The 27,856-nt window shown below is 39.3% G+C and overlaps 1 protein-coding gene across 2 annotated transcripts; it reads right to left on the reverse strand.

Annotated features, from left to right (window-relative positions):
* Nucleotides 1-3,254: 3,254 nt before the first annotated feature.
* On the reverse strand, nt 3,255-27,792 carry GTF2A1 (general transcription factor IIA subunit 1). 2 transcript variants are annotated; one of them, XM_061463749.1, is made up of 9 exons: nt 27,427-27,792; nt 20,079-20,180; nt 17,650-17,854; nt 14,581-14,642; nt 12,395-12,470; nt 10,850-10,983; nt 9,707-10,027; nt 7,665-7,754; nt 3,255-4,201 (listed from the first exon to the last, which is right to left on the reverse strand). In XM_061463749.1, the coding sequence occupies exons 1-9, from the start codon at nt 27,454-27,456 to the stop codon at nt 4,094-4,096; spliced, it is 1,128 nt and encodes a 375-aa protein (XP_061319733.1). In that variant the 5' UTR covers nt 27,457-27,792; the 3' UTR covers nt 3,255-4,093. The 2 variants fall into 2 exon arrangements, with proteins under 2 accessions (XP_061319733.1, XP_061319731.1); XM_061463747.1 differs by having other exon boundaries at nt 14,581-14,645; nt 27,427-27,791.
* Nucleotides 27,793-27,856: the final 64 nt, after the last annotated feature.

The raw sequence follows: 27,856 nt of genomic DNA on the forward strand, positions 1-27,856 counted from the left end.
GGGTATTCCCCCATTCCATAATCTATTGGTACCCTATGCACTCTGGAACACGTCTCATTGGATGACTGCACATATAGCTAACCCAAGGTAGTTCTTCCTGTTAAAAAAAGCTCCTTTTGTTCCACAATGTCTAACCCACCAACCAATAATTAAAAGACACACTGCATGAACTGCCTGAAAAAAGGTAGACAACAGGGAAACCAATGGACTGTTTTTTTATATATTTCCCAACCAATCACAGCAATGGGAAAAAGAGACTGTAAATGCCAGGCACCAATACATAACAATATGCAAGTTTCTCCATTTTGTATAGTCACTAATCTCAGTCTGAAAAGAACTCTTAATTTCCATTGGGGTGTATGGGCAGGGTGGGGTGGCACACAGCAAACCCCACAACGCTGAGTAAGGCAGTCCACTATCAATCCAGTGTGCATTACCCTAAAACCACTGCTCACTTCCTGGACATGTTACTGCACTCTATCAGGAAGCTTCTGCTTTGGGGGAAACTGAGGAGAGGCTTTATTTTTAAAAAAATCTTTTATAAATTGAAGAGATTGAATCAAAATGAACTTCAGTTACCAAGGTTTTTAACTCTCACTGGAATTAAAAACCTTTACTCTGGTAGTGTTATGTGATGACATAATTACTGCTAAGCAGTGGAATTATTTTCACGGACTCAATGAAGTTTAACACTCCAAATTGTGCAGCAGAAATACACTTTTATAAAGAAAAAATCTGTTACATGACACAACATGTTTTTTTCTAGAAACTGTGCTTCAGAATCACGTATCATGTCCTTGGAAATAAACTCGGACCACAGTTACAAATTGCGTTTAGGAAACGGAATGATGTTCAAATGCAACTTGTAAGTACAATGCAGGAACAAGAGTATGAAACCTCAAAGAAATCTTGTGGCTAACCAGCAATTGAGGGGGAATAAAAACATATTTTATTTAAATAGTTCAACATAAAGTTCCTTATGTGACTAAATTCTCTATTATCTCCTTAACAGAAAACATATTTCAATTTGTTTTCAACTTAGATGTTTCAAAATGATTGCACACACTAAACCCCAACAGAATTAGAGAAAAACAGTTGCTTTTCTGATTGAACCACTGCAGGAAATGTTACGCTTTCAGGAATCAAACCAAAGTATTGTCATACTGGCAAAACAGGTATTCTACAAACTGAAAAGGCACAACACTCCCAAGTTTGCCCAGTTGCTCTGCAAGTTTCCATCAGCTGTCATGGTTACAATTACAAAGTTATCTTTCCCATTTTTTTCATCATAAGAAGGTGCTCCATTATCTGTGCAAATTTTAACATAAGCCTTTTTGAAATCATTAACTGTTTCCATAATACTGAACTATTTAAATGGTGTGGGGAAAAAAAAAAAAAAGAAACACAACCAGAAACACTATTTCTGGGGGGTTGGGGTGGAAATAATCACTTATGAGCTATGGTATGGGAATCCCTTGCCCTCTGAAAGGAATGGTTTCTTTGGAACCTAAAGAAATGGTCTGTTCAGTTACGTTGTTAAAACCACAATTAAAAATTCAAGTACAATAATAAAATTAAGCAAACTACATTCTTAGAGCAAGCTGCTACAATAAAATGAAATTAAAACATGCTTTTTGATTTAAAAAAAGGAACACTTGATGCAGCAATAAGAGCACGGTTTGGTATGTTCATGTTTGACTGGCTTTCCGAAAACTTCATAGGTTATCTGTTTTTGAAGACGAAACTTCTCTGAAAAGCATACCACACAATTAGCTCATAGGAGACTGTGCAAGTTCAGAAAGCTTCTAACATCCTTCAGAACAAGCTAAGCTTAAGTTATCTTTAAAGTTTTGCTATTCCTTAAAAATAAATAAAAAGGATATGCAGCTTCTAGTATATGTATTTGAGTGAAAAAAATCATTAAGATGTATGAAAACAAAGTTTGTACAAGTAATCTGGGTTCCAGTAGTATAAAAAGGGATCTATAGCTAAAGGCATTTTCTTCCTTTTATTGGTTTGGTTGTGCAGCATGACAGGAATTTTTCTGAAATCTACTACTAAAGACCTACTGGTAAGGATACGGAAAAGGTGAGGGAAAGAATTAACTGGTACAGTACTGATTTCATTGCAGCTGTACAGAAGTGTCAACAGTGGTAAAAAAATAAAATATCTGCTTTGTTTGGAAGAAAGCAAACACCAATCAGTTTGAGACAGCTTGAAGCCCCAAGCCAAAAATGCACTCTAAATGATGATTCCATTACTTAAGAATGAATCAGAAGAAACATTTAACTTTTCATAAAGCTTACGCACGTAGATGGCTTACTGACAACCATGCGGCTCTAGATACAGCCTACAGGCAGTTTTTGTCTGTATCAGAGAGCACAGGTGTACAAAATCACAGAAAAAAAACCCCTCTTTACAATGTATAGGTTTTTCTATGTACTACTGAGACTATGAATGCACTCGGGGGCATGTAAATCAGAATAAAAATCAGAGCAGTCATTATACACCACTAAAATACACTGACTTTCTTAAATAATATTCAAAATTTCATTCTCAAGCAAAAAAACTGTCAGAAATTATGGTTCAAATGTCTGCTTCCCTGTGGTTTTTCCTGAACACCCAATGAAACAAATTTTTTTTTCAAATGGTGAGCCATATGAGCATCCTTCCTCCACACTTGCTGAAGTATAATGCCCATTCCCTCTCCTCATTGAAAAGTAAAAGCAGAGCTTGCAAGAATAACCTATGCATGACAAAAAGGTGTTCACAAAAAGGAGAGAAAGGGAAGGAGTGGGGAGCAACCTTATTGCTTTTCACAAAGGAAAACAAAACCCCACCTCTGGAGAAAGCAAGTGAAAAAGTGACTGCACAAAGTTTACTGCATCCAGCTGCCTGCTTTTGTTACCAAGACAGTCTAAAGATACTAACAAAATTTGTGTTCTCAAAGCTGTAAAGCTCTACATGAAATTACATGCCACCTGGACACCTCAGAGAGATTAACCACTGCAGGTAACTTATCGCTACAATTTTAAGTAAAGCAGATCTTCGATTAACAGAGTTGCAGCCAGGATGTTAGAATTTTTATGCAATTTTCTATATTAAAATTTAGTCATTCTTGCGGTCTGTTGAATTATTTGGGGATGTCTGGACTATGGATGACATTCCTTCAGCAGGTGAAGGAATGCATTATATTATGCCTGCATTTGATCCAAAAGGTCTGCAAAGCCTTTAAAAAAAATAATTAAAAAATAAAATAATGTCAATGGACAGTTAATTAGTTGTTTCAATTTAGTGATGCTGAACCACAACCAAACAGCAAGAATATAACTAACAAGTTAAGCAATCTGACTTGCGTGGGGGGAGTTGCTTTGTATTTAAAAGCCACAGCCGTAAATAAAAGGGATCACATGAAATTAAAATAATTTTGAAATATAAATGATCATTCTACCACTTTGTAACTGCCAGGAACAACCACCTGTTTATGGGGAACCGAAAACAACAAATAGATATAATAATTAATGAGCATATCAGAATTAAAAATATTTTCCTTATACAAGTTATTTAAAATTTAACACCTTAATTCTTACCCTTCTGTACAAAGCTTGCACGCAGTTTAAGTAACATTCTGACCATCCTCACTACCAAAAGGAAGTGTTCAAAGCAAAGATTTGTACACACAATAAGCATTTTCAGATTAATAATCTATCAAAGGGAAGAGTTCCTTCAATCAATGGAAGAAGTATTTTAAAATTGTAAATCAAGGGAAGAAGGGAGGGAGGGGGGAAGGGGAACAAAGCCTTACATGCTAAATACCAGCTGTAGGTACCTGTATGTAGAATTGATAATTAAGGTATTCCTAACACACAAAACCAGCTCCCAGACAATGCTATAGCTGCTACAGTCCATGGCTTGCTCAGCTGAAGTAGTGTCTTTGTTGCCCCATTTTACCTTTGTTCCAATATTTTTGTTTATTGTTTATTTCTGATGTGCAGATACACATTTGATTAGAGTACACACATCCAAGTCTCAACCTTTCCTGCTTTTTTTTTTTCCTTTTACAGGGAGTTTTTTTGTTTTGTCTTTTAAAACTTCACCATTCTGCATCCCCAATGGCTTTGGAAAATACATAATCTCTTCCGTTAAGATTCATGATGCCATCTTTGAGATGAAATTTCCATTTGTTTTTACTTCTGTGAATCTAAAAATGGAAAAAAGTCGAACTATTAGTCTGTATCAGATATAAATAATAACGCGTAAGTAAATTTTAAGGGCAAGAAAAAATGATAATAACTATTAGATATACATTACTAAATTACTACAAATTTCAAAAATCAATTCTGCATTTAACTATGAAAACCAAAAATTATTTTTTATTACAACAGCCACAAAGCTCCACCTGAAAGCCAGAAATCCCTTTTCAACCACTGTAACAGAAAGACTAATGTTTTAAACCAGCCCTGAAGGGGTGAAACACTAAGTTTTATTACTTGGACCTCTTGTGCAAACTCTTTTCTGCATGAAAGCTAGTTTGATTATGTTACATATAGATAGCTGGCCTGTTCATAAGGGGGCGGACTAAATAAAATCAAGAAAACATCAAATGGTTTGGGCTGGAAAGAACCTTAAAGCTCATCCAGCCCCCCTGCCACAGGTAGAGATGCCTTCCACTAAACCAGGCTGCTCAAAACCCCATTCAACCTGATCTTGAACAGTGACAGGGATGGGACATCCACAACTTCTCTCACACATGCCATCGCCACAGTGGGGAAAAAAACCCAATCAAACTCCAAAACTAATTCCGTTCTTCCTCCCCAGAGAGTCCATATTTGCGAAGCCCATAACATAATGGATCTTCAGGTTATAACGGGTATTCATGTTGACATAGAATAAGAATAAAACAACAGTTTTATTCATATTTTCTTTAAAAAAATAATCTGTCTCAAAGCAACTCTTCTTTCTTTATGCCTATTCCCAAACAAATACTACCGAACTACAGGGAGCAGGTTGACCAATGTGCTGAAGAGACATCAGAGAAGATAAAAGAACAAGAAATAGCTGTAGTCTTAAGATTTCAACTGTATTGCCTACTGCGCGAACATCTATATGCAGGATTGTGGCCATTTTAGGTATTATACAGTCAAGTGCTACTTCATGAGGAAGCCAAGTCAGGAACCCACAAAATACAAAATCCCCTTGGTTCAAGACAGCATGCAGGGTTTCCATTAGAAAATATCACCAAAACTAACAGCAACTATGTACGACAAGCATTTTCCCATGGGCACCAGAATAGATAAGACCATAGCCCTCGATCAGTTATTAGCGGCATCATTTGGTCTGTGCTCACTTTAAGCTAAGAAGTCAGTGGAAACTGAAAATGAAGAAGGAAGGGTCTGGCTTACATACTCTACGTACCCTTCCAAATGGCATTGAACAAAAATCCCCCATCAGAAGCATCTGAGCTGCCACGAGGTAAGGAGCAAGGTCCTCAGATGAATAAAGATGGAAAAACAAGGGTAAAAAACACTGTTTCTACAGTGAAATGAGATCATTCCAGAAAAGATTTGTGCTGGCTGGAGTCTGCACTGTTTAAGAATTCACTAATCATATGGAAAATGACAAAACATCACTGACTGTACAGAAGGACAGTTACTACACAGCTGCAGACTGATGCTACTGCCCTAACTCATTGTGTCATAAAACAATGGTGGCATTCAAAGTATATGAAGATAGTTAACAATATAAAAAAAAAAAACAATTCCAACTTACATGGATAGAAAAAATGATGGGTTTAAAGTCGACAATTACAAGTCCAGAATGAGATCCCCAAGTTCTAAGACTCCTCCATGGAAACATCAGCTCTGAGTTCAGTGGGGTCAAAAGCACACATGAACTACTGCTGAACATTGCTACACCACTTAATAAATGAAAGGTTCACCTGCATTGTGAGTATCTCTGATCCTCCCCCAACCTTATCTACTTGTATCAAGTAAGATACAGAAGAAAAAACAGATCTGGAGAATTAAAGTAAGAACAATCAAATATTTGCACAACTGAAAAAATAGCAACCAAGCAAAGTGTAGCTCTGATTTCAAGGAGATGACTGAGGAGGGTTATGATGGTCTGCAATATCGTAAAAGGCACTAAGAAAGCAAAGAGGGAACAATCTCCTAAATAAACAAGTAGAAGGTATCATATGAAACTAATGGGATGAAAACTAGGTAATTCTCCACACATCATCTATGAAACTTCTTGTCATAAGACAAAGATTCAAAAACAATCTAATTAATTTCTGACAAATTAAGGAAAAAAATCCCCTGCTGGCCATCTGATACTAAGCCACTATATCTCCCTCAAGTTCACAGAAGGATGCTAAAATGTTCTACATGAGCATCACAATCTGCCTGTCTCACTGTTCTAGAGGCACCCACCATCAGCTGATGCTGGACACTAATACAAGAGGGAACTCTGCTCAGAATAACTGAGCTAATCCTGTGTATTTTACAGAGACAAACTGAATAATGATTGTTTGATAAGCGATGAGGGTCCTTTCAAAGTATGTGGTGCTAGAGGTTAATGATGGACAGTTCTCTACAGAGTTCACATTCTTAACTTTTTAAGAGGATGAGGATTTCAAAGTAGTTCCTGACGCTCAGCTTTAACAGCTCCCAACAAGATTTTCTGACTGCTACTTTTAGGTTCCTCACCGTCCTCACAAACTGCCCTAAAACTAACATTTTTGGATTACAGCCTTGAGAAGACAGATGGCTGAGATGCAAATACTGATACCACTTTTCTCTATCTTAAATTCTCTGTTGAATCTGATGACAAGTCTAAGCAGAGTCTGGGCATAACTTTAGATCTTCTAAGTGAGGCATTCTTCACAACATAGGAGTTTTTATTCAACAAACTCAGAGATTTTCTTTCTCCTTTAAAAAGAATCCTTATTCGTTACAGTCCAATTATTCTAGCATAGCAAAATAAAGAAAATCCACATTGAATAATCTTTCCGCATACTACTACCTCACTAAAAAGTTGATTGATATCCTCTAGATGCATTTAAAATAATTCCAGACATGGTGAATTCTTGCATACTCCAGGACAAATATGCATGAAGAAATTAGTCATTATAGAGGAAGCAAGACAGCTATGCAGAATTTAAAGCAAGATAAGCAAAAGCATTCCGCATGGCCATTTCAGTAAAGAATGCAAAGCACAGAAAGAACCGTCTCCTCTGATAACTATTCATCAAGAAGAGATACTTTTAGTGATCAAGGAAGCTTTCCACAAGTGTAAATCGTAACTGCTTTTTCCATTCCCCATCACAGCAAATGTACAAACTTCTTACAACAGTTCACTTCTCCTTAGCCCAGAGGACTGACCTTTGCTAAAGGTCATAAAAACACATGATAAAGAAAAACAAAATAAAAAGAAAACGCACCCAAATCCATCTAAACTTTACTCGTTATCAGGGTTATACAAACGTGTCACACAAACCTTGTTTTAAAAAACAAACAACAGGCAATTCTAACACAACCATTCACATTATAATCTTTACAGATCTACTTGTACTTAGCAGTCACAACGATATTTCCTAAAAAATATGATTTGATAGTAAGAAGAACAAAGAGTAGACTCTTTGGATTCTCTTCAGTAGAGTTTACCTTATCATACTGGCACACAACAACGTTTTCTGTATCAAACAGTTCTTGTCCTTCCTCATCACTCACATCATCTTCACTGTTAAGAGGCTCCTGAAACACATGCAAAATGTTATGCTGATTAGTAAAATCAAAGTACTTTGATTATTTACATAAGACTACAGTCTTGTGTATGAACTATAGGACCTAAAATTCATTTGAGGTGGTGAATATCAGGCTTTCCAGCAGAAGGCTGATGTACATACACTTCATTCCTGTGCTCCATCCTAAGATACCCTTACCAATTTTATTTGGTACTTCAGCGTCCAGGCCAGACTCTGGGCACAGCAGCTTTTTATCACCACAGCCATTCCTGCTCTTTTCCTGTAAATGTTCAGGTGATTGCAATTTGTCTTTACAAAAAATTTGCCGTTACACAGATTTTTACATACAAAATAACTTCTCCAGACCTAAAATTTATTTTCATGTCCCTTAAAAATTACTTTCCTTTTTTTCCCTCTTTCTCCTAACACTCTTCCAGAAAAACTTCGGCGTTTTCTTTTTCATCTCATGTAAATACACACATTTCAAAGTTAAAACAACCTCTAATAAACACAGAGCAACTTTTCCAAAGTCTTCCCATGTTTTCACAAATATGCAAGATAAATGGAAGAGAATGCTAGTGAAGAAGAAAAAAGTTCCAGTTCCTTCCAAATTAAGACTTTAAGTGACTTCAAAAGCTTTATGGAGCTGGTCCAGTATTTAAGTAACTGTGGATGAACATGGGTAGCAGAAGTAACAGGAGATGTCTGGCATGCTGATAATAAAGTCTTGGCATATTAAAAAAAAAATCCACAAGAATGCTACCATTAAGACACTATTAGAGAATACTTAATATTTAAGCATGATGACCTACACTTGAGGCAATTATTACAACATTCAAACTGACATCAATGCTGATCAATATAGTGGAAAAGTGACGTGAACCCAACCTAAGTTGTAACAGAAAAATTCTATTAGACATCACTGTAGAGGTACTACAGAAAGCCTGATTTAACTCCTTGACAAAAAATTAGAATTTTTACATGGATCTACTACATGGGTAACAGAGACTGTGAAATGCTACATATGCTTCTCATGCTGGCATTTTTAATGGAACCTTAATTAGAAAGGTTGCAGAAAACTGATTTGACAGTTCAAAATGCATTTTAGGGACAGATGTAAGGAGTACCAAGTTTCCTGTCAAAGACTAAAATAACAGTACTTTCACCTTATTAGCATTCCCTCCCCAGCTTTAAAAAAAAAAAAAAAAAAATCTAATTCTTATGGGACATTTTGGTGCCCCAAAATTTCGGCACACCAGAATTTAGTAAGAGCCACTGGCTCAAGTCCAAACCCAAGAAAATTCAAAGTCTAAATTAAGCACATATTGTTAAAAATGCAACAAGTCATGAAGAATATTCACTCCTGCTCCTATCTCCTGACTTCATTAAATCAAGGTCAGGTGTATTTCCAGAAGGTGCTTTATAATAAAATTTGAGTTCTCAGGCTTGTTCTAGTGTAACAGAAAGCAATGGAATACCCAGCGAGATGAAGGTCTATTTGTTCTGTCACTAAATATATGCTGAACTAAACTGTCTATTAGTTCTGAACTAAATATATGCTCTCCTTTCTGTCAGTCTTCGTAACACCTTTCTTTTGTATGCACTTATTCCCAAGTGAGTTGATTATTTCTGTTTCCAGAATTCCATGGCTGACCTCTCCATAAGATCAGAAATATTATTGCTTAATTTTTAAAAAGGGCATTAAAGACAATTAGCAGTTTTTGCTGCATCTCCCCACTTTTCCCAGCTGCACTTCAAGGTGCTTTGCTAACACACAGTTTCTACAACTTCGATATATGAAATAAAGAAATTGAAGTACAAGGATAAAAGTAATATTCTCAAAATTACTGGCATATAAATACAATATTATTTGAAGCATATTGTTTTCTTTCAAATATTGCAGATAAAGACAAAACAAAACAAACAGCATGCTCCAGTCTTCTGAAACAAATTTAAGTTTACCTCTTCAACTTGGCCATCTTCACCCCCATCTTTTTCTTTGTCTTCCTCTTCCTCATCATCATAGTCTTCTTCCTCATCTTCTTCTTCTTCAGATGATGTGTCCCCTGCTCCATCAACTTGGAGAACAAGCGGTGCTTGTGGTTGTGCCGGCTGTTGTTGTGGTTGTTGTTGACCAGCTGCAGGAATCTGTGCTTGAGCTGGTGTAGGGGCAGCCACTGTTGTAGGTATGACTTGTGTTTTATTTCCTGTAAACAGGATCTGCTGAGGCTGAATAATCACTCCTGTCTGCTGGGAAATCCCTCCAGGGATAGGAGCCAAAACCTGATGGAATATCATTGCAAGTGCTGTGGCTGCTACCGTAACAGACTACCACATCACTCACAGAAAACAATTAAAGCATATTAATCTGACTCGCACCTGCTTAAGATAAGTATTATGTTCAATAATATACCTGCTTTCACTACTTGGTGTTAATTTTCTGCATTTTGCATTGCTGAATCTAAGAAAACCTGCTCTCATTCCATTCTAAAACATTAGCACTACTGCCACACCCGAGTGCCAAGCACAGCAGAGGAAAGTTTAAATTCAAGTAAAAGATTATTTTTCAACCTTCTTTATAAAGCATTTAACTTTAAACTCTCTACAAAGTGTTCTTCATGCTTAAATTGCAGAACTGTGTGACGCAGTGCTAAACTCAATGCTTACACAGTCAGGACACGCAGCTGAGCTTGTAGCTGAACAAAAATCATTGTAAAACATCCTGTATTCACTACTAAAATAATCAAGGGAGTTGTGTATGTTTGCTTAGGTATTTTCTTCTATATCTTATGTGACACAATAATTTTAACTGATAAACGCATTTTTAGAAAGATGTAGACTAGGATTATGATGTAGCAGTCATCAGGGGATGCACAAAAGAAATTTTAAACTGCAGCCAGTCAGAATTTGACAAGAATAAAAGTGACATTGAAAACACCACTTCAAAACTGTGCATTTTTTAAAAACACTTCTTAGCACAATTCTCTTTTTTTCTTTTTAAATACACCCTTTGTGTTCTATTACAATTTGCTCATAAAAATGCAACCCTCTAGTAATTACTGCAATGTTTTTTCTTTCAAGTGTACCTACTGAATTTTTTTTTACCTGCTGTATAACAGGTGCTTGTACTCCACCAGGCTGCATTTGTGGTATGACCTGCTGCTGTAGAACAACTGGCTGCTGTGGTTGAATGATATACTGAGCTCCATTTGCAGTTCTAACTACTTGGAGGATCTGGCCTGTAATAAAATAAATGTCAAACTAATCAACTGTAGAAATCACTTTTAGAATGATCATAATTTAGAAGCTTGTTTCCTGGAAGAACAGCAATGATAAAGGAGAGTATTTACATTTCACTTTCATCAGTGAAAAGATACTATGCTGCAGCAGCTGTGTCTGAAAAAATACAGTTGTTTATCATCTGAATAGGATCATGAGGTATGCAATCCAAAAATAAGTTCATATATGCAAGCCAAAATCTAATCCTTTAACACAGCACATATATTAGCTCCCACTTCTGAACATTAATCATGTTTCAAAACATGATTTTACAGACAGAAATACAAATTAACATATACCAAAGTAAGAATACAGGTATTCACACCACAAAGCCTCTATCCACTGCTGACGCTGTCATATTTCCAGGGTCCTGTCAGATTATTTCCTTTCCTCACATTTTTTCCTCTAATTATCAAATTACAAGAAATTCCTCCATGCATAATTTTCTTTGCAATATTATTATGCAGTTGCCTTTTTGAAAAATCTATCCCTACAGCTACTATCCAACTCACCTTTCTCTTCCCATAACATCTGCACTCCATTTTATTATCCTATAGATTTATCATTATATCTTTCCTCATTTCACAGAACGCATCTAAGACTCAGATGCCTTTGGAAATGACTTCCACGTCTGAAAAGGAAGCGCTAAGATATATTTCAACATTAGTTTTTCACACTTCTGATCAGAAAGATGTGGGAGAAGAAATTAAATTAAATAATCCTGAATTTCACACATTTCCTTCAAAGACCGATTTTAGTTCTTGTTCTCCCTCCACAGCAAAATGCCAAGCCCTATTTACTGAAATAACTAAGTATATCTGAAAGAAGAGTCTACCCTAGTCCCTTATTTAAGAAAACGAACAATAAATATTTGTAACTGATGAAAAAAAATTATGACCATAACAAAAGTAACAAATGAGAGCCACAGATTATTCTATGCTATGACACAGACGTGCTTCCTGAAAAATTGAAAAGATGTTGGTTTCTAGAACAGCTATGCATATAGATTTTATTTCAACTGTATATACATTAAACATTCAAATGTTTAAAGCAGGGAGGTTAAGTCCCAGGTGATTCTGAGCAGACTAGATGAATCACCCTTGCCTGCCTTCTTGCTTCATGCACCTCTCTAAACAGCGGGGAAAACTTGCACAAAATCTAACCCAGACCACAGTTAGGTCAGAACCACAAGGCTCGTTAAGTCTACCAAGTCAATGAACTAAAGAGTCCAAAACTCTAGTGGAGAGGCTGCACTGCCTTCTAAGCGTGGATTCCCAGGTTTTGCTTTATCAATATATAACAGGGAGTAAAACCTAATTTTTCCCTCCCAAGCACCCTCAAAACCATTGATCTGAATGTTACAACAGTTACCTGAATTTGTAAGTATCTGCTGAACAGGAGTAACACCAGCAGGGAGAGCCAATGTAGCCGCAGTGGCTGCAGCACTCTGTAATGTAAGAACAGCTTTTTAACCACAGACATTATTGCCGGTGCTCCATCTTGCTACATGCTGCCTGAAAAGACATACCTTTTTAGTGCCGTTTACAGTGTTTGCACACAAGTTTCTGCAGCTACTGTAATGCAGGCATTAATCAACTCTACATTGTACTACGTATAAAAATTATTTGCTTTCTTCCTTAACAGGAAGACTGAAGTAGCAATCACAAGGCATAACACCTTAAAGTAGGTCCACGTGGTTTCTTGCTTTATCTGCAAGCTCAGATTTTTTTCCTCCTCTGCCAAGTACTCTAACAGAGTACAACACTGCACTGCTCATGTGGCAATTTTACTTACACTTTTGTAAAGCAGCTAAAGGTATGCCGACAAATCTGAAAAAACATACAGTACTGAAGCAGTGATCATGTTCCCATCTTGTTTTCACATGGAGCAGTAATCAGGCTTGCACTCTTCATTCTGTAAATGATCTGCATTTCACGTACCACATAACACAGCTCTTTTGACTGAATATATGCATACAGTGTACTGACTGTTCACAGAATGACTATTTTTTTGCTCTGAAGACAGCTAGTTAGAAGCTGAAGACTCTAAGTGAGTAGCGATTTGAACTTAAAAGGAAACTGAATACCAATACAATTATGGGAGCTCCAAACACAAAAATGTGCATTAAGTCCTTAACTCACAGAGCAAGACAGACTTCTCCATTTCAAGGGTCTAACTTCAGCTGCCTATCAAAAAGCCTCCCTTTCCCTACTATAAAGGAACCAGGGCTGCTCCCTCTTTGCTACGGAAAGGATGTAAATATTTTATTACAGAGTACACACTTCCTGTTTATAAGACATATGAACTTCCTGTATTGGCTGGTTAACATAAAAGTTATAACTGCCAAAAGCTGAGATCACCAAACAAACTGAAAAGCGCTTGTCCACATCCTCATGTCCTAGACAAAGGCAGATGAATAAACTCTCAATACTCTCTGCCTTCCGTAATAGTCAAGCTCTGTCAGATCCATTCTTTAATACCATCTTAAATGTTTCTAAAAAACCACACATAATAATTCCAAATTGATCGTGTAATTATTTACTGAACAGTAGTCTTCTGTGGTATACAATTCATCTACATTTTGACAGCAGCGGAGTTTTAAAATACGGCATACTCATTTTTCCAATGCCCATCAGTAAGATCTAACTGAATAAGACGTTTAACTGTTGAACTTGGGAAGTTACAAATCACATTGAAATGACTGTAAAACATGTAAGGAAAAGGTAGATGTTAATGTGCTCACAGGCTCTGGGTTAAATCATGCTACACAAGTAACAAAGTTCAGGTTCTTTTCTATAGTAAGGTCAGCAGGTAAAGGAGAAGTGAAGCTAAGCAACCTGTTGCAGCTTTGACTAATCATGAAACAGTTTCATGTGCTTTTACCATGAAAGTAGTAAGAATATAATGTAAGAATTCCAGTCTTAATACACGTATTTAACTTGTATTAGCTGTTGCCTTCATCACTTTGCAAACAATTTTTTTAATTAAGCCAGGGCATTTAAAGCAGGATAAGATAACCAAAATAAACCTCTAGAGATAGAAACTGCAAGAAAGGGATGACTGATGATACCATTTCATATGCTACTATAAAAATTAGTGAATCAAATTAACATGACAAGATTGATGTGAATTGCTAAATAATCTCTAACTTGATATAAGATTATGTTTCAGAGTAGTTAATGATTCTTCCTACATCTAGCCAATACTGTACACTTGCACTAGTTAATAGTGTTGTGTTGGTAGATGACGAGCACATCATCATGCAGATTCATACCCACAGTACTCCAAATTATGTTTAAACAAAAAACATGTTAAGCACATTTAAAGCAGAAAGTCAAGGTAACTCCTAGATTTGTTATCAAAGCTGAAGACCTAGGTTACTGTTCCTGGATTGTCAGTGCAGCAGTAAAACTCAGAAAGACGGCAGGCAGCTATGTAAGTGTGGCCTAAATTACTTCTAAGCACTGATGACTAATACCAGACTTCTTGTTTACTATTTAATCAAAACAACTTACATAATGACAGTGTATGCGCATATAAACTTCTGCTTTTCTTACCATGCCTGACGCATTCATGTGCGGTATAAGCTTGGAATCTGGCACGATAACTTGCTGCTGAGCTGCTAGAAACAAAAAAAAAAAATAGCATTTCATGAAAACTGTGTAGTCTGTCCAAAATAACATCAAAGCCAGAATAACTTAGAAAGAATACCACCCATACATAAGCCAAGCTTTGTAACACAAACAGCTACTGAGCAGTCTCTGCTCTTAATAGAATAACAGAATAGTTAGGGTTGGAAAGGACCTTAAGACCATCTTGTTCTAATCCCCCTGCCATAGGCAGGGACACCCCACATGCCACCCAAGGCTCTGTCCAACCTGGCTTTGAATGCCGACAGAGATGGAGCATTCACAACTTCCTTGGGCAACCCATTCCAGTGCCTCATCACCCTCACAGTAATGAACTTCTTCTTTATATGTAATCTAAACTTTAGAAAACTTTTGGTAACTTCAACTAGGGAAGACACCGAGAGCAGATAAGGATAACTGCCCTACTCTAGGTATTGGTCTAGTCTGAAGAGAGCACCCACATCAAGTTGATGTAAGCATCACCATGAACTACTCTAGAAAAATATATTCCAAATGAACAACAGTTCAAGAAATATCTAGGAATAAGGCACTTGAGACATTTAACAGACTGGCTACATATTTAAACACACATTATGGCTCAAAAGTTCTTGCTCTGGAGGAATGAACAGTACTGTATGTGGGAGAAGGGGCTGCTGCATGCAGAACCCACTGTCCCTTCATACAATTAAGGCAGCATTGTGCACAAGGAAGCATAGCAGGACATTACTAAGTTTTACTCTGAAGACAGTATACAGCAGCAGCTCTGAGAAGCTGGCTATTCTGCCTTCACAGATTTTATTTCAAGGGCTTCAGTTACCTATTCAAACCCCAAGTAAAGCAATATATAAAATATATTTCTGAAAGTAAAGGTATAAGTGGAATGTTGATAAACTTGCAGACATCCAGTATCAGAGTTCTCCAAAAGCATCGATTCACAGTGACTAATTCTTAAAATTGACTTAAGCAAGATGAAGAATATGTTAACAGAATGCAGCAGTTAGCCTGAGTTACATCTAATCAGCATAATCTTATGATCTTAATAGTCTTCCTAATGCAGCAGAAGCAGATGAAGTATAATCAACCACCTGTCCCACCCAGAAAAATTACAAAATAGTTTTTAAGGACTAAATGAAATAAATAGCTTAACTATACAAATAACCTGCTGATAATCTAGAAGTGCAAAAGCATCCTAGTATGTGGAACAAGCAGGTTACCAGTGCTAACACAGTGGCAGCAAACTGGAAAATGACAGAACAATTTTAACAAACTGATCATCAACAAGGTATTCTCCATCCAATCCTATAAAACAAGGACACTTAAGAATACTGAATTTCTGGAACAGATTTGGGGGAGGGAAGGCCCACAACCCTGCACCAAGACCTGAGGCCATCTCTCCAACTTTCAGAAAATCCAGGGAGGGCAAAAGAGCCCCAGGACATCTTGTGATCCTGTGCCAAGACCACACACAGGACAACAGGAATCACCTTGCCAATTGTCCTGATCTCTCTCTGGGACTGCAACAGGTCATGCAAAGAACTACTACACCATCTCCCCCATGGAACAGAGAAGTCAAGTAATTCAGAAAACTGCATGTCTGTGATCAAAGGGTTTTGATATTCTAATTTCATTTAGCCTTTAGCCTCCACACTGTCATTTGGTTACAAGCCACAGCATGGAGCAACAATAAATCAGTTTTAAACGTACTACTACAGGCAGGATCTTTTCTACCCTAAGACACACGCAAGACATGGATCTCCCTATTAGCAAAATCACAGCTGTTCCACTAAGGCGCCACTAGAGGTCTTGGTGAGCAACTTTCCCAGTTCTGCTGACTGTAATTTAAACCAAAACACTCGGATTATTTGAAGCCACGTGTATTTACGGCTCTTTATCTCAAAATTAGATGAAACTGAGATATGTCCAGCCAAAATACAAAGTACTGTAAGAAAGGTAGAAAAGGAAAAATACCCAAACAACCCAAGCAACAAACAAAAAAAACAACCAAACAAAAAAACAACCAAACAAAAAAACCCCACCCCAACAACAGGTTCTTGTCACACTAGCTCTTGTCCCTTTTGAATATACAGTGGTTGGGTTTGGGGGTACAGAGAGACAGCTGAGGAACCACCTCATAGCTGTCTTTTGTACCTATAACAACAGAGGTCCTGATCTATGAAATCTGATAAAATGACTGAAGTCTGTGACTACCACAGACAAATATTTTATGCCACAATTTTAGTAGCACACTGAAAACTCAACTCAAGCATTTTGCAGGCGGCAGATTTGTTTACACAGCATATACACAGTAAAATCCAGCAGTATTTACCTTAGTTTTCAAATGAAATTGTAATTGGCAAAAAAGTTTCCCTTAAATTAATGTCTCCATTAAACTAATGGAGAATACACAAGGCAATGATTGTAAGAAACGGTTAATGACTAGCTAAAATATACTTACACAGTACACAATCTTCCAAGACCACAAAACCACCCAGCCATTATGCTTTTTACTCGAAACTTATTCTAGCAGGAAAAAACATCTTCCAAACAGACTCTTATACAAGTATTTTTCACATCCCAGCATCCACTTACACTAAACAATATGGGGGTTTTAAACTAATTTGCTCCTAATCACACTAATACCTCAGGACTAAATTGTCAACTGCGTATGTGTACCAGCTTGAAATTACAGAGCTGCTAACGAATCTTTGACAAAATCTGGAAGTCATGTGCTCTGAGAACATAACTGACATAGTAGAAGATCGAAAGAAAAATTTCACTTTTCCAAAATCTTCTGAAGAATATGGCTAACACAAATACCAAGTTGTTATCACCAAGCCAGCTCTCTTGATCCACTAAATAGACACAAGTAGAGACAAAGTTAACATCAAAACACAAAAGCCATCCATCAGATAAACATGCTGCCCTAGATTTAGAACATACTAAGGAGTTGGTCTAACTTTAGAGCCTTTTGCCAGAGAGGTTAGAGAAAAGTCTGACCTTGCTGAGATGCTGGAATAAGGACCTGTTGCGGCTGAGACTGCTGCTGCACAGTCTGCTGTGGCTGAGGTTGTGTGTGATGATGGTGGTGATGATGCTGCTGTTGCTGCTGCTGTTGCTGCTGTTGCACCTGCAACAGAAGTTGCTGTTCTTCTGAATGGAAGCCATCTACAGCCTTGGACTGCATCAATTTGTTCTCCCACAGCTAGTTTGGAAAAGGAAAGAGAAATCTCCATGTACCATTTTTACTCAACAGGATTTTTAACAATATAAAAACAGTACTCCAAAACTGAATTTTCACAGTTTATCTTGTGCTGCCTACTTAGCCCAAAAAGCCCTCACGAAAATACAGACTGGAGAAAAAACTCCAGACAGGTAATGTTTTAAGAAGAGGAACTAAATATCCCATAAGAATTGTCAGTCCAAGCTTAAGTTTTAACATTCTTAATTTACCCAACTGTGGAAGATTTGTAATAGCCCTAACTGAAGCATGAATAGAGAAAGACTGGGAATTTTAAAGTAGCCTTCAAGTTTTCATTTCTCTACCTTCTCCCTTTCTTACCTCTTAAATCACAAAAACAATTCTTTATGTTCTTATTCTTTCCTCAAGCCATTTCTTCTTGGAACTCCTCAATAAAAGCTGCTCAAACACTACTGCCTTACAACAAAATTCAACAGAAACTAACAGTATTCCTAAGATAATACCTCTGTATAAGCATTTATGTAGTTTCTATCACAATACCAAATTCAGCTTCTCCAGCCCTTCAGTTCTTGACCTCAGCTGACATATCTTCGAAGAAAAGCAGCTCTGTACAGACAGCAACACAAGTATTCCGTAATACAACAAAAAGACTACAAATAGGGCTCCTGTCATGGTTTAAGCCCAGCTGGTAACTCAGAACTGTGCAGCCTCTCACTCACTCCCCCCAGCTTCTTCCTCCTGCTGCTCCTGCAGGGATGGCGAGGAGAATCAAAAGAATTTAACTCCCACGGGTTGATCAATAACTAAGGTATAACACAAAACTACTACTGATACCATCAATAATGATAAAGGAAATAACAAGGGGAGAGAATACAACCATTTACCACCTGCCAACCGATACCCAGCCTGACCCAAGCAGTGATCTAGCCCTTCCAGGTAACTGCCACCAATTTATATACTGGGCATGACATGCTGTGGTATGGAATACCCCTTTGGCTGGTTTGGGTGAGGTGTCCTGCCTCTGCTTCCTCCCAACTTCTGCTCCTCCCTGGCAGAGCATGAGACCCAGAAAGTCCTTGGTCAGCGTAAATATTACTTAGCAAGAACTAAAAACATCAGTGTTGTTCCTAGGCTGAAAGTCAAAAACACAGCACTGCACCAGCTACTAAGAAGGTGCTACTGCTGAACCCAGGACAGCTCCCTCAGCCTTCCTCTTCAATAAACTCTTTTCTTCTCGGCTCTTCCCTCATTCAACCTGTTCTAACATCATTTGCAGAACACGTCTGTGACACAGACACCACAATGCTTTTCTTACAGTACTCACTTCATTATCACCAAAGCAAGATCATGGTTTCATGGAAGAATTCTTTACCTGTTTCTGTCTAGTCAAACTCAACATTCCGTTCCCACTCCATCCATTTTTTAATAGCTCAAAAATACTGAGAGCACAGGATGTCCTGCTTTCTGACGAAGTCCTTATTCAACAACTGAGATAAGTGGGCACCCACGTTCCCAGCTTCCTTTCACTTTATTTATTCCCCTTTTCTTTTTTTCTTCCTTTTCTCTTGCCTTTTGAAGGGCTTCTTTTACTCAGGAAGAACATGAAGAAAGCCATAGTAGACCCATTAGAGCTCAGTTCAACATCCTCCCCTTTCTTTTAAATCCTTGATAACAGCTCAAACCCACTGTATGCAAAACAATTCTGAATCTGGGATTTTTGGAAAAGCATGACATACACAGTGCAATTTATTATGTACCACCCTCCAGAAACAACACTTCAGCAAGCCACAAACCATACATGCAAAAATCTGACAATGTAACTCCCCTTTCTTCAGAAAGACAAAAACCTCAAGCAGAGCAGGCGTTTTATTTTTCCTGCAGAGAAACCTTAAGAATTGTCTGCCTCGAAAATAAGACATACCCTCTGCCCCTCCCCTCTTTTTTTTTTTTTTTAAGATACAACATTTTGGGGACACAAAACCCACTGAATTTGGATGCCTGCTCTTAGTTTGTATCTAAAGTTCAACATGACAGAGAAAATAAACAAGGTGAGCAGATCTCTTTATACAGCAGGGTAGTTCAAATTATACAGGGCTACAGATATGCAGATTAATGCAATGCTTCACTAACTAAAAATTAGTATTTTTACTGCGTACAACAGTAGCAGAGCCAAAAAAAACAACTGCTGCATCGGTCTATTAAAAAAACCTTTTAAGTTGCAACTTACTGTTTTGAGTTCCATAAGAACTTGCTCATCCACTCCTTCATCCAGGAAAACTTCTCTGACATCATTGATGACGTCTTCAATTACAGACCTGTACAATTTAGGCTTAAAAAAAAAGTAACTGATCAGAATTGTTTTGAAAGAAACTTATCACTGTAACATTGAAATAGGATTGCCCCCATCAAAAAAAAAACCTCTGAAAACTCTACTGCAAAATACACTGCATGTTTCTGAATAACTAAAATATCCAAGGAGGCATAAATCAGCAAGAATAGCTCAAATGAGGTGAAAAGGTAAGGGAACATTTGCTACCTTTTGTGACATAACTACAGCATGAGTTTTCAAGCCCTGAGGAGCGTAACTCAAAACAGAGGAAAGGAGATTATTTTCCATCCAGTCAATTTGTTACCTGCTCACCAATGTATATACTGAATATTCAAAAATATTTGCATGTGTGCAAAATATTAATCTCAAGAAATGTTAAAAATTCAAAAGGATATTAGACAAATACAGACAAAAGAAAGTTGTTAGTGCTTGCTAGCTCAACAGGAACTATATATGGCTCAGAATGATCTCAAGCTGAAAAACACTGAAGGCTCAAAAACCTGGATGTATTCATGTGAATCTCCTATTCTTCCTTTGGCATCTGTTTACTAAACTACTGAAGAAACTATATAGGGCTAGACACTTCTGTTTCCCATCAGTACTTACATTTTTACATTAGAAACTTTTCAGAGAGACTAGGCTATTATGCGGATTTTAGGCCTACACTGTCAATGGTGAATTGAATTCTCAATTCACTTAAGGTTGCCAAGAAAAATTGTGGAGTTTCCACTCCTAAAGATACTCAAAAGCCAACTGGACATGGCTGTGGGCAACCAACTCTAGGTGGCCCTGCTTACGTACAGGTGTTGCAAGATGACATCCAGAGGTCCCTTCCAACCTCAACCATTCTATGAATTTTAAAATGCAGGTATATTTTTAAGAAGAGCATATACATACTTAACCTGATCAATTAAAGCACAAAATTTAATTCACAGGACCAGAAGATAATAGTACTATACACGTTCTGTACCTTTTAAACAGTACGGCTTGGACCTCTCTCATGCATGTGAACCTCAACAGTATTTTGGTTGGGTTTAAATATTCATACTATTTAACTGCAAGGCAGCACTATAAGCTCTAAATTAGGGTTGATGAATCTGCAGCCTGTGAACCATATATATTTCACTGACCAACACCGCTGCTTGGGATGGGGCTAGGCCATTTTTAAGCTCATCTGAAAGTAGCTACAACTTTCTGTAAGCTGATCTCTTCCTCTATAAAGTTCCATAACTTCCTTAGGGAATAAATCCCAAATGATGCCACACACAAGATATGTTGTCTACATGCAAAACAATCACTCTGTGCTTGTGCAGTAGGTCTGGCACCCCAGGAGGGCTATGACTCAAATACACACATAGAAACCCTCCACGAAGTACATACTGGAACTACAGCAGTGCTGGAACTATGCAGATTTACTGCACACACTTGAAACATGTATTTTATGCATACACAGTTGCCTGATGCCTCCCAGAAGTGTTGAATTTGCTACATATATTCTAAAGATTATATTGCACATGTTAGGGAAATTGTTATGCCTATGTTATGGAATAATGGAGGGGGAATAACATCACATGATGTACTAGTCTGGGAAAACGCTGAGTGGCCAATAAGCACAAAAAAAAGGTGAGTATCTTTGCGTTAAAACGGTAAAAGAAAAAAAACAAACCACAAAAAAACACAAAAAAAAGTCCCACCACAACAATAACAAAACAACATAAAGGAATGCACTGATATTAGATGGGGAGAAGTTAACCTATTTGGAAGCCTGGAACTAACAACTAGGCAGTCTGATGGCTGCACAGTGCATTATGTCCTTAGAATGTAAAACAAACTCGAACTGGGACATAGTCAAGTGACTTTTCTTAAAAAAAAAAACAAACAAACATTAACAACAAACAACAACAAAAGCCCAATGAGGAAAAAAAAAACCCAAAACAGTAATAATAAACAACCAGTAACAAGCCACTCTGTGTTACTGATCCCACATCAGTATTTTGGCAAGTGACATGCTATCAGCAACCTATTTTTTTTCCTTCATTTTATATTTCATCAGTTTGCCACTTTTCAGCTTTAAAACATGCTGCTGCAAAATCAAGTAACTGAAGCGTTAGAATTCATCCTTTTGTAACTTGTCTCACAAAAAATTCTAGCCCTAAGCAACAGTAGGTCTGCCATCTTTGAAAACTACGCTTACAGCACCTACGTTCAAAACTTCTTCAAAAGAAACAAAACGTGCCAGACTACTTGCATACTTTTCTGTTTCAAAACAATGCAGCATGCTCATGTTATCCAGGCTTCAAGTACAGAATTAATTATGTTTACAGAGACATTTAAAACAGACTTTCAAAGCCTATTTAAGTGCTATCATTTTAAATCTACATAGTCACTTAAAAATACCAAGCATCATTAACAAGATTATTTTTCTGCTTGGATTTAATTCATAGCAGATGCAAAAAGCCATTTTACTTAATGATATTAAGTCCTATTATTTATATAATGAAACAAATCACATAAAGCTTAAACGATCCAACTAGCACAGAAATGCTACTTAACCTATTCCATATATTGTTCCTTATTGTATCAAAAGCATCTGCTGCTTAATGCCAAAACCACATTCTGCAAATAAACATGCTTAACCTCTGGCATGTGATCTGCTTTACTTCAGTCAAGAGAACTACCTGCATGTCTGAAATTACGATCAAAATTCCTGCAAGATGGAGACTGCACTTTCTCCTTCAATCTTCCTTTCTTTAAATCCTCTATTAGGTCCACTTTCCTAACAAAGCAGATTTTACACAAGCAAACTCTAAGAATTTCCCCCAGCAGTTACCTTCTCCTGTCTCCATAGTCAGGCATTCTTGTAATGCTTATTCATTACAAAGCCTCCTCAGTCTATAAAGTCATAGGAAAAAATGCAACATTCACGTTGATATTTGTAAAACAAACTGACCCTACAGTCCAACAGTCTGCTTGGGAATGTTTCCTTCTTTTTCTGCTTAGTCAGGAAAAAAAAAAAACCAACAAACAAACAAATTTAAGCAGCTGGGTGCTGGTTTCTGGCGTCCAGCATTAGTGTAGCAAGAGAGCAGAAAGACAGGTTAAGAGCATAGATGTTCATTCTGCCATTGACACAGCATCCTTTTGCACAACTTCCAACAGCCCAAGCAAGCAGCTAAGGCCCACAAAAGACAATAGCACCTCGGGTGCAGTGACCCTAGTGCAGTGCTTAACAAACCCACCAGCAGTTTGCACATGCATGTGTCTCTCCACATGAGCCACACAGTGCACTGGATATAAAGATGGGTCAGAATTTTTGGATGCTGTTCTAATCACGCAGTATCCCAATATATGATACAGTCATGGCTGTATACTTAGAAAGGAGGGAACAGAGAAGAAAACATCTGCACACTTAAAATTAAACAGTGTCTGTTCGATTTTACCTATACATGTTTACACAATACTCAGAAAAATCCTGTTTGGTTGAAAATATTCCCTTGTGTGCAGTCCTACTGAACATCCAGCCCAGGCAGATGCAACACCTTTCACAGAGGGAGCAGCAATGCCTTCAAGAGCCATCCATAGTGGAATTTTGAAAAATATCACAGGATGCTCTTTTCCTACTTCAACAGAGGTGAATCCAGGAACATTACAAAACAGCCTTGAGCCCCGGTCTTGAAAAGGAAGCACACTGTACGGTTTTAGATATGCACTAAATGTTGGCTTTAAGCATTATTTATATGCTGTTCAAGCTGTTTATACAAACCAGTTGAATGACAAAATTATTTTCATATATTGCTTACTCAAAAAAATAAACATGGTAACACAATTACTGAACAGGTCTGAAGATGGGACAGCAGGTGAGTTAAGCTTTCCAATAAATTTCTGCATTCAGCCAGCAAAAGCAATGAGAACGTAATGGAAACTTTAAAGATTGCTATTAAAATAATCATGCTTTCATCTGGTTTATAAAGTGCCTCCCTCATAAAAAGTACATGGCTGTAAATTTCAAGCTCTTTTAAAAGCAAAATACTCAAATCACTCTTCAATAAACACTATTCCAAACACTTACTATAGATTAAAGACAACAATTAAAATTCCTGATTTATTAGATACAACCACAAACACATAGAAAAGATCTGAAATCTAGTACTTCCCCCTCTGGGAACATAAGGAAATGATTATTATTTCACTTTCTCTGTGTATCTTGTAAAGAAAATGCCGAGTATGGTGAGACTGCTACATACACACACGCTACAAATCCAAGAAGCAACCAGCATGCTATTTTAAGAAATGCCACATGCCTTTGGGAGCTTACACTTCCTACATTCCTCCAGTTCAAGACTACAAAAACTGCATCTCTTTGTAATTATTATCACAACACTTGGGATTTTGGCAATAACCAACACATTATGGAGAGATATACCATGGCATGCTTTGTGCACTTGACAGTAGTTTGTCTCTGGTTGCTTCGGCAGTTATCCCCGAATACTGCTAATCATTCTCCTGTCTGTGCAGTTACAGATGGAAATTAGCCTGTTCGAGGAGCACTGTAAAGTTTTAGTCACAATTACATCAAAGATGTGCATAATAAAGACTGTAAGCATCAAAATATTTATATCTTGCCATGAACTTTCACAAGTAAATTACCTTTGTCACAGAATGTTATCCTGAATATAACTTAACATCTTGTATTTGTCCTTTATTAGGAAATACAGATTTCTAGCAATTCAGACTTGATCAGATGCTGACGTGGTACTGTTGCCACATTAGGCTCAAAGTCTAGCTTCCTAAAGTTATCACCTGGTTGCAGTATTTCAAAATGTTCCTATTCATCTTTGGTAACCCTAAGGTAAGCACTGTGATCCTTGCTATGGAATGAAACTTGAATGTAACAAAGCTGACCACACACAACTGCATAGTTTTACTACTTAATTCAAAATCAAACTAACGCATACCTACTATTTGAAGCACGTTTGGTTTAAGCTTGGATTTTGCTATTCCATACTCAATGCTCAGACACCTTTCAAGAGAACTTTGCAGAAGTTATGACAGCATAGAAATACAGCCAAGAGAAAGCAAATCCTAGTAAATTGCTGAATCGAAGACATTTACAATACTCTGTAGATTATTCAAGATATGTATTTTGTACTAACTTGGCCAAAAAAAAAAAAAAAAAGCAAGCCCTTCAATTTAGTGTATGAAAATAGATCCTTTTCTTGTAATAAAAAAAAAATAAAACCAGAGATTTATAACAAAAGGACATCTAACAGATTCAGATCGCACACATTCAACATGCATCCTACTGAGTAACTGTCGTGCATAATGGCTGACTACTTCCCTAACATGTCCTGATAAAAAACGTGATGAAGTAGCAAAGCAGTGCTGCTACTTTGCAATCGCATGACCCTAACTCACAGGCAAGTCTCTAAAATTTCGGATTTGGAAAGGAAAACTATGCTGCTTTCCATTCTTTTTTGTATACTGTTTTGCAGAATACCAAATATTGCAGGTAAACTAAATACTAGTGAAAATTCTAAAACCCTTGCCCTGCCTGGACTGTAATTAAAAATATTTGTACGCTTTAGTCACCAGAAATGCACAGAAATCATTGAGTACTATCTGCGGCCCTTGACCCACAGACTGAACTTTAATATTAAATATTACTTGTAGGGCAACAACTGTAGTCAGACCTTGGCAAAGCGCCATAAAGTAAGGACCACATCTCTCCTTGATGCGCTAAGGACCGTTTAAAATCTTTTTCCCACCCAGCAAAAAAAAAAAAAAAAAATACTTCTAACAGCTTATGGGGGCACTGCCATGTGTGCTAGCAATATGCTGCGGACAAAGAGCAAAAAAATAGAAACAGGCACAAAAAAAAGGAAAAAGACGTAAAAAAGGCAAACTGTTTCAAATGCACGAGAGGGTGAAAACTGTCTTTGTGCAATGCATAAAGCAAAGAAAGGCCCATTTACACCGGCCGGGGCGGACATCACCCCTCCTCAAGCCGGTGGCGACGGGGACGGGTGGCTCAGACGGAAGGGAAACCCGGCGAGAGCCCGGCTGGGATGCGAGGGACCGGGCGCCCGTCCCCCAGCCTCCGCCGCGGACTCATGCACCTCCCAACCCGCGCTCCGCGGTTCGCTCCCTATTTAAAGGCTGATGTGGTGTTTAAATGGAGAGGCGGTGACGTGGGGCTGGAAAGCACCTTCCCATCCGAGCAGAGTCTATATTAGAGAGCGGCAAAGCTCTATATAAACAGGGCAGCCACAGGGAGGAGGAACACAAGGAGCAGGGAGGCAGGAAAGCAGGGGGAAGCCATGATGGATCTGAGAGCCACAGACAAGGGGGCCGAGCCCGCCACCAGGACGCCGGGTTTGTCTCCTCCAGCGCTTCGGGGCGGGGGTCGCGGCCGGGGGCGCGCCAGGGGGAGCAGAGCGCGGCGGCCGTGGCCGGAGCCCGCGCAGGGCTGTGTGACTGCTTGTTGCAAACCTCCGTGAGCACAAGTGCAGCAGCGAGCCACCCGCCACGGTGCAGAAAGCACGAGAAGGGAACGGGGAAAGGGGATTTTTTTTTTTTTTTTTTTTTTTTTTAAATAAATACTGCCTCGCTCCTCGACGGAGGGAAGTTGAGGGCTTTCGATCCGGCTGGGCTGGGATAAGTGCTTTACAACCATCGTCTCCTTCTTACAAAGCAACATAAAATGGCTCCAGCGGAGCCCGGGCGGGCTTCACAGACACCACAAAACCGAAACCTGGCTTGGGCGCCCCTTCCCTTCGCCTCGGGACAGCGGCGGACCGGGCGGCAGCGACCGCGCTCCCGCCACCCGCTCCGGCTCTCGCCCCTTCCCCTGGCGGCTCCCTCCGGCGGCAGCGCCGGCGCCCCCCGCCCTGCCCTTCCCCTCCCCACCAGACCCCCGGCCCGCGGGCGGCGGCCCGACCCTGGCCTCCCCCACGGGGCCGCCCTGCCGCCTCCGAGCCCCCGCCCCGCGCCCCCACCGCCCCTAGCCCGCCACCCCCGGCTCCGCTTTCTCCCTTCCGCCGAAGCGGCTGGCGCCGGGCGCCACAAGTTGTATCGCCGCCTCGGGGTCGAGGCCCCTTCCCGCCAGGGGTCGGGACCGCTCGAGGCGGGCGGGCGGCGGGAGGGAAGGGAGTGCGGGGGAGGGGGGCGGCGGGCCCGGCGGGCCACACCGGCCACCTCCGCCCGCGCTGCCCCCGGGGCCCCCCTCGCCCCCCGACCCGGTCCTTACCACGGGGTTTGTGTTAGTCGAGCTCGCCATGTCCCGAGCCCCCCGGGACGCCCCCAAACGCGGGGGGGAGTCGCCCCTAAAACAATAAACCTGCCTGGCTGCGTCCCCCCCTAGATCCCGCGCGTCCCCGGCTCACGGGCTGCCCCGCGGCCTGGCCCGGCCTCTCCCGCCGGCTCTGGGGCTGCAGCCGCCGCCGCCAGCCGCCCGCTCTGCCCGCTTCGCCCCTTTATATAGCGAGAGCTGAGCAGCTGCGCGAGCGGCCAGGGCGAGAGGGGGACGCGGGCGGGGGGAAGGGAGGGGGACGAGGCACCGCGAGAGCTGCGTGCGAGACCGCTCTTCGCACGGAGTCGTCACGTGAGGTGCCCGCCCCGCCGCCATGCCACCTACCGAGGCGGAAGTAACTGCGCGGCGTAGTGCCGCTGGATCCTTC

The sequence above is a fragment of the Pezoporus flaviventris genome, unplaced genomic scaffold (genome assembly GCF_033815535.1).
Source record: "Pezoporus flaviventris isolate CSIRO_AGI_PZ_B2104156 unplaced genomic scaffold, CSIRO_AGI_Pfla_v1 ptg000036l, whole genome shotgun sequence".
Classification (NCBI taxonomy): Eukaryota; Metazoa; Chordata; class Aves; order Psittaciformes; family Psittacidae; genus Pezoporus; species Pezoporus flaviventris.

What these genes read in the sequence shown, in the direction of transcription:
- GTF2A1 (XM_061463747.1), bottom strand. Translation starts at nt 27,456, where the DNA reads ATGGCGAGCTCGACTAACACAAACCCCGTG. An exon ending in TTCTTATGGAACTCAAAACA is followed by an intron (nt 17,855 to 20,078) that starts GTAAGTTGCAAC and finishes TTTCCAAACTAG; the next exon opens with CTGTGGGAGAACAAATTGAT. An exon ending in AAGCACCTGTTATACAGCAG is followed by an intron (nt 10,028 to 10,849) that starts GTAAAAAAAAAT and finishes ATATTCCATCAG; the next exon opens with GTTTTGGCTCCTATCCCTGG.